The 12,224-nt window shown below is 36.4% G+C and overlaps 1 protein-coding gene across 2 annotated transcripts in view; it reads left to right on the top strand.

The window, feature by feature from the left end:
• The first annotated feature begins 246 nt into the window (after positions 1-246).
• MSH1 (MUTL protein homolog 1) overlaps positions 247-12,224 on the top strand; it is a 59,079-nt gene continuing 47,101 nt past the window's right edge. The window contains exons 1-7 of one of the 2 annotated variants that reach the window (XM_088100524.1): positions 247-451; positions 2,647-2,788; positions 2,923-3,020; positions 4,973-5,048; positions 5,517-5,636; positions 5,743-5,790; positions 10,601-10,665. In XM_088100524.1, coding sequence (XP_087956650.1) covers positions 333-451; positions 2,647-2,788; positions 2,923-3,020; positions 4,973-5,048; positions 5,517-5,636; positions 5,743-5,790; positions 10,601-10,665 — 668 coding nt within the window. In that variant the 5' untranslated portion in view covers positions 247-332. The remainder of the gene's footprint in view (positions 452-2,646; positions 2,789-2,922; positions 3,021-4,972; positions 5,049-5,516; positions 5,637-5,742; positions 5,791-10,600; positions 10,666-12,224) is intronic. The other variant, XM_088100525.1, reaches the window with a different exon arrangement.

The raw sequence follows: 12,224 nt of genomic DNA on the forward strand, positions 1-12,224 counted from the left end.
CAAATTCAAATATAAAATATCTTAATTACTTTTCAAACAAACTATTTAAAAAATAAGAAGAATTTAATCATAAATAATTTAAATACTATACATTAGAATATTTGAAATCCATGCCCAAAAATCAAGATTTATTTAAATAAAAAATTATTTTAAATGGCCAATTTAAAAAGAAAAATCATTTACTTTTGAAAAAGATGACAAACACTCGTTGAGACGCGGTGGCGTTCTAAATATCGTTTTGGTTTCCTCTTTTCTTTTTAGTTAAAACCCTTCCCTTCGTGTCTGTGGCGGGAACTCACTGTGCTTGCACTCTCTCTCTACCCTTGACCGCAATGTACAGGGTAGTCACTAGAAACGTCGCCGTTTTCCTGCCTCGTTGCCGCTCTCTTTTGCACTTCTCTCATTCGCCATTTCCCATTTTCATTTCATGTGTTCCCTCTCGCTTCCTCCGGTAATATTTTCTTGTGTTTTTCGTTTCATATTTTGTCATATAGAATTTGTATTTAGTATTTTATCAGATTATTTGGTGAATATTCACTTTATCTGTCAAAACATTGTATTTAGAACTACACTTTAACACTGTATTATCTACAAATATGTGTCTCGAAACGTGATTAAGTGTGACACTCACTTTAACCAATACATATTATGTTTATGAACTCACTTGTATTCTTTATTCTTTATTCTTCAGTAAAGATTAATCATTCATCAAACCAGTGATACATCGCATGGCTACAACAAAAAACTATATTATTTAGTTCTTGCAGAAATCTTTTTTGTTGAAAACTGACTTTTATACTTCCTTGATCTCGGTCTAAAAGTGATTCCAGTTTTACCCGTAAGAGAAAGATTCTAATGTGATAGATATTTTAAGTTTTCGATTAAATAGTGTTTGGTTAAGGTAAAGTAAGTGTTTTTGAAATAAGCAATTTGAGAAAAAAAAAGCCCATTTAAGAAAATAGATGTGGCCAGTTTGTTTAAAATTAGAATAAATATTTTTGAAATAAGCAATTTTTAAAATAATCAGTAATTTGTGAAGCAAATACAATTTACTTATTAAAATAAGCATAAAATTGCTTATTTTTATAAATAAGCAGAACAGACTATTGGATGACAAAAGCATAAAGCTTTTATTTTATTGAGTAAGTATTCTTGTAAAGAATACTACAAACAAACTCATTTAATATTTGTGTTGGAGATCTCATATCGATTAAGAATAAAACGACATCATAATATATAAGTGAAACTGAGTTAGATTTAAATTTCACTATCTTAATGTGGTAAGTAAGCCATTTAGAGCAAAACCTAGTGAAGTTCATTTGGACAATTATGCCACCGCTTTAGGACTATCACCCACAAATATCTAATTCCACACTCATGAAGTTCATTGCTTCAGGAAGTGTGTTGGAGATTTGACGTCGATTAGAAATAGTGACAAATTACAATATATAAATGAGGTTGTGTTAGGTTTAAATTATACTATCTTAATAATTTGGTTCTTAAAATGTAGAGAAGTGCTTATTTTTTAAATAAACATGCTAGACAGACAAACAAAAACAAAAATACATAAACTCACCCATTATTATTTTAATTTCTATTCTCCCCCAAATGTTCATAAGGAGAATGTTTATATTTGCTTATAAAAGTAATGTATTTATTGAGAGGATAAGATGATTTGAGTAAAATTGTTTCAATGAGTGATATATTTATTGTTATTCTTAATTTGTGAAAATAGCTTCAATTGCATTGGGACAAGGGGGTAGTTATTAGGTTTTATGAATATCATTCATCTTTACTGCTTAATTTTTTTGTGCTAAACATTGTACTTGAAAATTTGTAAAAAGGATGGTGTATGGCTTTATAGCGAGTGCCATGGTGAAATCGAATTTAACATTTTTCTTTTTTGGTTTTTTAAATTTCGTATGAAGGTGTAAAACTAACGCAAGCAGTCTTCTATTGAGTTCTAGTTTAGAGACATGGTAAAAGTCATAAAGATCTCGTGTGAGATTTTGGTGTTTGAACAACATCTCATGAGTTAGCAAGAGTTATTGATGCTAATAGTGGTTTTGGACCTTGGGTTCATTCTAGCTACATCCTTCTTGCTTTTTATGTTATTGTGCAAAGTGTGAAGCAAATAAGGTATATAAGAAATCACTATTGAATTTGCAATGCCAACTAGGTGGGCACTCCATGTTATGTTAATCGTTTGCAGCATATCCAAGTACAATAGAAAAATAAAAAAATATAATTGAATGAGGGACTATACCGAAAGCCACTCAATAAAAAACCTATAATTAGGTAGATTCCATCTATTCTTATAGAGATCAAACTGAACAAAAACAGGAATAAGATCCCACCACCTAGTACATCTGTGTCTAACCCTAAAAGAAGCCTATTCATCAACATAATAGTTTCCCTCTTTCCCTATATGTTTGAGACACATGAAATCTAATTCTCTTAGGTTGATAAAACATATTCTTCAAATGATTCTTAAAACACCAAGGAACTAAATGTTGATTGGAGAAAGGTTGCATCACCAGCATAAACGTTTATCTAATATTTGCTTGACTTGGTGAAATTCTAATTATGTAAATATCTAGTTTTTTGTTGTATGACATGTAAAATGTGAAACTTCTTATTGAACAGAATAAATAGATGTGTAAAGAATGTATCGGGTTATATGGAAAACAAGGTTTCAAGGGGGAGTAGTAGGACCACCAAGAAGCCAAAAGTATCAAAGAACGGTTTAGATGATAAAGATCTTCCTCACATATTGTGGTGGAAAGAGGTAGGTCTATCTACTCTTTTTTGCATTTGGTTAAAGCAAAAATAACTGTTCCTGAACTTTGTTAGTCTGTTTATAAAGTCTTATTTACAATAAAACTTCATTTTGACTTTTATTTACTTCTCAAATTATGGCAGAGGTTGCAAATGTGCAAAAAGTTTTCAACTATCCAACTAATTGAGAAACTTGAATTTTCTAATTTGCTTGGCCTGGATTCCAAATTGAAAAATGGAAGGTGAGTGCGCACTAATGAAATTAAAATTACTACTTTATGCATTTCTTTTGGTTTTTTTATAACAAAACAATACGAAAACATCAATTGTTGTTTGGTTATTCATAGAGGAGCAATTGTTCTTAAATAGAATTCAAAGACTTAATAATGGAACATCCTAGTTTATGATTGGTACTCCTATTTTTATGTGTGATGAGATAATTAGATATCAGTTCATTTTCAGTTCAATTTCTCTGAATCATTCTTCAGTTCAGTTCATGTACGAATGATGAATATAATCTATCCCTATAAATCAAAACCAATGATCTTGTACAATAAATATAACCTATTAATCCTCCAAATTATACTCTTAATTGTGGAATGTAATTAAATCTCCTAATTATGTAATTAAAAATGTACAGAGAAATATTATCTGTAATATAAATCAAGGGATTCTCACACTCGCCCATCAAGTTAGTGAGTGGATGTCATCCATTCCCAACTTTTTAATAATAGACTGGAATGTAGCACCACTTAGCTCCTATTTTCAATTCCTCTGCAAGTTAATTTCTAGAGGATACAAATGGTGTACATATTGTCTTATTATCGAATTTTTCCTATAAGTGTCGATCTACTTCAACTTTAGATCAATCTTCAGGTCTTCTAAAATTTTCTTTAACCATAGTATTTCACAAATCCCTAATGTCATTGTTCTAAACTTATCTCCGCACTTGATCTCACAACAACCTTTTTGTTTATTGTTCCCCCAAGTTGCCAAAATTTCTATAAGAGAAGTGTGATATCCAAAGGTAGATCTTTTGTTGTCTATTGAACCTGTATAGTTAGCATCTTTGTAGGCTTCTAAGATCACATCTCGTTCCCTTTTGTAAATATAATTCCTTTTCCATGATTTCCTTCAAGTATTGTAGAATGTGATAAACACCTTTGAGTCGAGTCTCCTTTGGATTACACAAGAATTGACTTACAACCCCTACAACATAGGCAATGTCGAGTCTAGTGTGTGACAAGTATATCAATTTTCCAACCAACCTTTGACTAGATTGTCTATCCACATCTACATTTCAGTTGATTTTCTATCGAAATGCTTTCACAATCTTCATCCGTGATCTCATGATCTTCCACTCTGGCATGATCTTGTGTGTGCATTGAATCAAACAAGGTGTGCTAAATGGAGGAGTCACACTATTCCATGATTGTCTTGTGATCTTGACTACAATTCCAACAAATTCCATAGGACTTTATGTATATCGTTTGGCATTATTCTTCACTTCTGTTCAATTCTTAATAAAAATATTTATTTCCCTTACTTTTATATAAGTTTACAAAGAAATCATTAAAAATGAGAAAAATAGAAACACAAAACTCATGGAGGGACCAAACCAAAACCCATGACCAAAGAACAAGCTAGTTAGCTATAAGGCAATCCATGAGCTAAACTTCCCTATACATGGGAAGAATACATTTATTATGAAAGAAGTCCAAAGTTATAAAAGTTGGCATAGTCGTATAACATTTAATCCCCTCTCTGGTTGATAGGTCTAAGGTGGCTAACTTATCTTTACAATGATTTCCTTTTCGAAAAATATGGGACACCTTAAACTCAATACCACGACAAAACTTTACACATTTTCTCCAACGCCCTCTGATAGGCCATGGTACAACCTATTGAAGATAGGAATCACATTCCAACCAGAGACTTCTAAATCTGACACTTCTTGCATACTTAATGGCATGAATAGCTCCCATAAATTCAGCAGAAAGTCCGTTCTTCTGTTGCAATGTTCTTCTGTTCAGATTGAAGAACACAACTATTGGACCAATGTCATCAAGAATGCATATATGACTGTCTATAATAATCCTTTATTCTTAGCATTATAGGCTATTGTTCAAACACATTTGAACTCCCTTATTTTTGTAATCTGAGGAATGGTGTTATGATGAATCTCCGTGTTTAGTGTAAAGGAAGGAACACTCAACTGGGAAATGTTGCAGTTCAAGTCAAAATTTCCACGTCAAGTATTACTCTGCAGAGTAAGTAATAGTTATGCCATTCATTGAGAATTTAGTATTGGTGGTCTTATAAATTTAGTTTGAAGGGAGCATGATTATTTATTGGGAATAATGTGTTTTTAGTGGCTATACTTTTGGTTAAACATGGTTTAATCTATGTACCTTTGTGTTGATGAATTTAGTCCTCAAATTTAGATGCATTTAGTCCCTCGTAAATTTAGGAAACATTATACATTATAAGAAATGAGGGATTAAATTCACATTTTTTTTTGTAGTTCGAGGACTTTGTTTATTGATACGAAAGTATAAAGACCTTGTCCATGTTTCACTGAAAATACTAGGACTAAATATGCATTTCCCCTTCCCAATTCTTGATAAAATTTCTGTTTTCTCTTCGTTGGTTTTGTAGTATTCCATTTCTATCCCTCATGAAGTAAATATTCTGTTTGTGTCATGTATTAATTCATATATTTTCTAATTACTGCTAAGGTTGGGGAATTCTATGAAGCTTGGGGAATCGATGCTTGTGTGCTTGTTGAATATGCTGGTTTAAATCCCTGTGGTGGTCTCCAATCAGATTGTGTTCCAAGGGCTGGTTGTCCTGTTATGGTATTGACATTTTACTATGTTATTTTCTCATGGATTTTAAATATATATGAAATATTTTGCTGACTTTCTTATATATATAACAACTTTCTTCTTTTGTTTGTCATAGAATCTTCGACAAACTTTAGATGATCTAACTCAAAATGGTTATTCCGTGGTGAGTGCAACAATTAAATAGTATTCTATACTTTTTTCACCTTTTAAAGGTTTCATTACTTTGTTGTTTACTTGCCATGTTACCGTTTTATGAATACTTGTTGCTAATTGTTAGATATATTATATCTAGAGCACAGGAATAGTTCCAGTCAACTCCACAGTCTCCGGCACCCATCACTGCCGCTGTCGCTGCCATCGCCGCTGCCGCTGCCGCCGCCGCCGTCGTCGTCGCCGGAGTTCCAGAATCGACCGGCGACCACACCATCGGAATCGTCTCGGCCGGGCGACCACCGTCGTACGAAGATCGCGGCGAACGGACCTCCCACGCCGCAAGAGTCGCCGCTGCCGCCGCGCGTGCCGGCGCGTCGCCGGAGCTTTCCGCCGCCGATCAGCACCGCCATGATCGCCTCCTCGCCCTCTTTCTGGATCTGTGGTCGTTGCGTCAATCGGAGCACTTTGGATTTTTAGGGTTTCTCCTTCTCTATGGCGTCTTCAAACACCTCTGTTGGTGGCTCATCTTCTGATCCTTCAATATATACCAATTATGTGAATGTACACTTGTCCATTGACAAGTTAGATGGCACAAATTATGCAACATGGGCGTCCGACATCAAACTTTGGTTGAAGAGTCAAGGGTACTTAGATCATCTTACTCAAAATGTGACTACTGCTCCCATAGATGACACTTCCCGTTGGATGAAAGTTGATGCTCAGTTATGCATTGTTATAAAGTCCACCATTCACTCCTCACTGAAACAAATGTTTCGATCCTATGAAACATGTTCAGAAGTATGGGCACAAGCGAAGTTGTTATACACAAATGACACTCAGCGTCTTTATGGTGTTTGTCAGGACCTATTAACTGTTATTGGTCCGCGCAATCCTGGTCCTATGGCAGAATATTTGGGTAAAATTCATGCCCTTCTTCATGACTTTAATGATATATTACCCCTGCTTCCACTCCTGCTGAAGAATTGGAACAACGATCAAAGTTCTTCATGTTGCTGGCATTATACGGACTCTCTGATGATGTTTCTCATGTCCGTGATCAGATTTTGGGTTCTCCTGTTATACCCAACTTTACTTCTACTTGTTCTGCTCTTTTGCGTATACCGAGCAAACCCGTCATTGAGACATCCCCTTATACTGATGATTCCTCTGTTATTGCTACTCAACGTGATGATCGAAGTCGGTCTCGCAAGCCAAGTAAAGGACGTCTAAAATGTGACCATTGTGGCAAGTTAGGCCACAAAATTGATAGATGTTATGCTCTCCATGGACGTCCTCCTCGACCTGTAGCAATGGCAAATTCTGATCCACCTCCCCGATCACCGTCTGCAGACCATCCTACTTCATCTAATATCGTAGACAAACCTGCAATCTTCAACGAATTTCTCAAATGGTATGAGGATCATCAGCACTCTGGTTCCACTACATCTGCATCTGTTGCACGTACAGGTACACCTTTTGTTGGTCTAACTCACTCCCTCGGACCTTGGGTCCTTGACTCAGGCGCCACCGATCATATCACTGGTAACAAGTCCTTGTTTTCTTCCTTGTCATGTCCGAATAATTTACCCTCAGTAACAATGGCTGATGGGTCTAGAGTCTCATCTCATGGTATTGGTACTGTTAATATTTTTCCATCCATATCCATTGATCATGTACTTTATGTCCCTGGGTCTCCCTTCAACTTATTGTCCATTAGTCGTTTAACTCGTACTCTTAATTGTGTTATTTCATTTACTAAAGATTCTGTTTGGTTGCAGGACCGGAGTTCGAAACACATGATTGGCACAGGATGTGAGTCTCATGGCCTTTATCATCTCCGCCCTTCTCCACATGTTGGCGTTGTCATGGAGTCACCATCCCTTCTTCATGCTCAGTTCGGTCATCCCAGTCTTGCCAAATTACAACAACTTGTCCTGAGGTTGTCCACATTATCAAGTTTGTCGTGTGAGTCTTGTCAGTTAGGGAAGCATACTCGTAGTTCCTTTCCTCGTAGTGTCTCACAACGGGCGTCGTCTCCTTTTTCATTGGTTCATTCTGACATTTGGGGACCTAGTCGTGTTAAGTCCATTTTAGGTTTTCAGTATTTTGTTACCTTTATTGATGATTATTCCAGATGTACTTGGTTGTTTTTAATGAAGAATCGTTCTGAGTTGTTTTCTATTTTTCAATCTTTTTTCAATGAAATAAAAACACAGTTTTGGGTTTCTATTCGAAATTTACGTAGTGATAATGGCCGTGAATACCTTTCTCAACCGTTTAAACAGTTTATGGCTTCTCCTGGCATTCTTCACCAAACCTCATGTGCTTATACCCCTCAACAAAATGGGGTGGCTGAGCGCAAGAATAGACACCTTATTGAAACAACTCGTACACTTCTTATTCATGGTCAAGTACCCTCACGTTTTTGGGGTGATGCAGTTCTCACAGCATGTTATCTTATCAACCGCATGCCATCTTCTGTCCTAGATAACAAAATCCCTCATTCTATCTTATTTCCTCAAGATCCTCTGCATCCATTACCTCTTCGAGTTTTTGGGTCTACATGTTTTGTTCATGATTTTAGTCCTGGTCTTGATAAGTTATCTCCTAGGTCTCACAAATGTGTCTTCTTAGGATTTCCACGGTCACAAAAGGGCTATAAGTGTTTTTCCCCTTCCCTCAATCGTCATTTTATCTCTGCTGATGTCACTTTTTATGAGTCTTCTTTTTACTTTTCACATCTATCTTCTAGTTCTGTACCTCTCCCTGCTACTGTTGATATTCCTCTTATATGTGATCCTCCTGGTGATGCTCCACCCATTTTGTCTTCTCCTTCTTTAGACTCTCATTCACCACAGGATCATCCTTCACCTCCACCCCTTCAGGTTTATAGTCGCCGTAATCGTCTCCCTCATGACTCACTTCCGGTGCTGCCTCATGTGTCTCCTCTGGCTCCAGCAACTGAGTCTGACTTGCCTATTGCCCTCCGTAAAGGTATACGCTCTACCCGTAACCCTTCCCCCATTATACTGTTCTTAATTACCACAGATTATCTCCATCTTTTTATACTTGTCTCTCATCCATTTCTTCTGTGTCAATTCCCAAATCTGTGAGTGATGCCTTAACTCATCCTGGTTGGCGTCAAGCTATGCTGGATGAATTAAGTGCTTTACAGGAAAATGGAACTTGGGAGCTGGTCCAATTACCATCTGGAAAGTCTGTTGTTGGTTGCAGGTGGGTGTATGCTATCAAGGTTGGTCCTGATGGCACGATTGATCGTCTGAAAGCTCGACTGGTTGCCAAAGGCTACACACAGATTTTTGGTTTGGATTATGGTGACACTTTTTCTCCAGTGGCAAAAATGACCTCTGTTCGCCTCTTCATTGCCATGGCCGCTCTTCGACAATGACCTCTTTACCAACTTGATGTCAAAAATGCTTTCCTCAATGGTGATTTGCATGAAGAAATTTATATGGAGCAACCGCCTGGCTTTGTTGCTCAGGGGGAGTCATCTGGATTGGTATGTCGTCTTCGCAAATCCTTATATGGCCTAAAACAATCTCCTCGGGCCTGGTTTGGTAAATTCAGTGGTGTTGTTCAACAATTTGGTATGTCTCGCAGTGAAGCGGATCATTCAGTGTTCTATCGCCACTCGAGTGCTGGATGTATCTACTTAATAGTGTATGTCGATGATATTGTTCTCACAGGAAGCGACTATCTTGGCATCTCTCAGATGAAACAACACCTTTGTCATCATTTTCAAACCAAAGATCTTGGCAAACTCAGGTATTTTTTGGGTATTGAAGTAGCACAATCCAATGATGGTATTGTCATATCTCAGAGGAAGTATGCGTTAGACATCTTGGAGGAAACAGGGTTAATGAATTGTAAATCTGTTGAGACACCTATGGACCCTAACATCAAACTCCTACCAAATCAGGGGGAGCCTTTCTCAGATCCTGAACGGTACAGAAGACTAGTTGGTAAATTAAACTATCTTACTGTTACGCGTCCTGACATTTCCTTCGCAGTTAGTGTGGTGAGTCAATTTCTAAACTCCCCATGTGAAGACCATTGGGATGCAGTTGTTCGCATACTGAAGTATATTAAAAGATCACCTGGAAAAGGTTTGCTATATGGCCCTAACAAAGATACAAAAATTGTTTGTTATTCAGATGCTGATTGGGCTGGTTCCCCTTCTGATAGGAGGTCTACATCTGGATATTGTGTCTCTATTGGTAGCAACCTGATATCTTGGAAAAGTAAGAAGCAAAGTGTTGTGGCAAGGTCCAGTGCAGAAGCAGAATATAGAGCTATGGCATCAGCTACTTGCGAGCTTGTGTGGCTTAAACAATTGCTTAGTGAATTGAAATTTGGAGATGTCATTCACATGATACTTATATGTGATAATCAAGCTGCTCTCCATATTAGCTCTAACCCTGTCTTCCATGAGAGAACCAAACACATTGAAGTTGATTGTCATTTCATTCGAGAAAAAATCATATCCGGAGATATCAAGACTGAGTTTGTTAACTCAAGCAACCAGTTGGCAGACATATTCACTAAGTCCTTACGAGGACCTAGAATTGATTATCTTTGTAACAAGCTTGGAACATATGATTTATATGCTCCAGCTTGAGGGGGAGTGTTAGATATATTATATCTTTTAGTTAGTTAGTTATTATTTCTCATTTGTATTTTGGGCTTAGCCCATATTTCTTTTATTATAAATAGATAACCCTATGTGTGTATTTAACACAAGGGGATATTCTCTCCCAATCTTCTCTATTTCTCATACTAATTAATCTTGATCTGCACAGTGCATCGTGGAGGAAGTTCAGGGCCCAACTCAAGCTCGATCCAGGAAACGTCGCTTTATATCTGGGTTAGTACAATACTCTCTCAAAGCCAGTGGTCTCTATGGATTTCTGTGGTCAATTGATAGAGTTTGCTGTGGTTATTAGAGTAAAATAAACTTTCATTTTGCTAATTATTATAATGTCATATTGGTTGACTTCAAGGACATGCTTGATAATCATAGGTTCCTATTTCAACCAGCAAGAATAGCTCAGCCCCTTGTTCTTTAGGTTTACTCTGATTGGTCATTTGGCCCAATTGTTTCACTTGGGTTCTGCATACCTTGATCCCTCCAGGGATCATGGGCTTAGTAGGTTTGTAGAGGCTCAAAATGAAAAAAAGAAGTGAAACTTGACCCAATGCTGAAAGGTGGCACATAAAAAGATGATCCACACAAACTCAGTAAACTCTCTGATTCTACTATTTCTACTGTTGGCACCTGTATGTCTGTATTAGGAATTAGTTGACAACTGAATTTTATTTTCTAGAAGATTGAATAATTAATCAGATTATTCTAATTTGATCTTATTCGAAATAATTAGTGTCCAAAGGTAATTCTGATTTGATTTTTTGTGGTCAAAATCAAATCTATCCTTTCTTATTTATTTTTGTTAGAATATTTACCCTATTTATCATGATTATATTATGTCTAGGGTTACCCTATTTATCGTGATTTTATTATGTCTAGGGTTATCCTATTTATCATGATTGTTTAGGATTATCCTATTTATCATGATTATATTGTGTCTAGGTTACCCTATCATGATTATATTGTGTCTAAGGTTACCTTAATTATCATGTACTCTTGTATCAATTTATTTTTATAAATAGAAGATTATAAGAAGGATCAATTAAGTCCTCTAGAATTATTTTACAGTTTAATTCTCAAGTATTTTCCTTTCTGCATTTATTATCTAATTGACAATTTTTCCTATATATCTAAATTTTCGATTCCTGAATATAATACACAGTACCTAAAATTACATTTATGATTCTGCATGGCGATTCTACCTATTCTGCTCAGCAGTGATTCAGAACACGAATGAACTTGCCGTGACATGACAGAAATGTAGAGTCCTTCAATTGTTGTAGTTGGAACATGATGTTGACTACCATGCTCTGAATGATGTGGGAGTGGAATCTTCAACATCAACCCGTGAGATTGTTGTGAGGAGGTAACTTAACCAAAGGCCAGGTGCCATTGCCAATTAAGCATTAGATTCAACTTTTATTGCTTCCAAGTTCCAACCAAGTAGGATTTCGGGGCTTTTTGGTTCCATATGGGTGCGCAGAACAGTAGGATGAATCTTAGGCTTTACAAAACCAAATTTAGCCCTTTGCATAGGTTGGACAGACATGGAATGAGTGACAGGAACTGGGGGGAGGGAAGGGAGAACAGGCAGGAGAAGAAACTAGATTAAGAGGGTTGACAAGATGAAGGAGGGCATTTTGGTGATACAGTGAGGGAATGGGAATTGACTGAGTTTAGAAAAGTGGAAAATAGACTGTGAAATATGGAGATAGAGAAATCTTAGCTCATTAAATATAATATCTTTGTAAATATTAACCATTGGAGGCTAGACACTT

Source organism: Vigna umbellata, chromosome 10, assembly GCF_029865625.1.
Source record: "Vigna umbellata cultivar VRB3 chromosome 10, Vumbellata_1.0, whole genome shotgun sequence".
NCBI lineage: Eukaryota > Viridiplantae > Streptophyta > Magnoliopsida > Fabales > Fabaceae > Vigna > Vigna umbellata.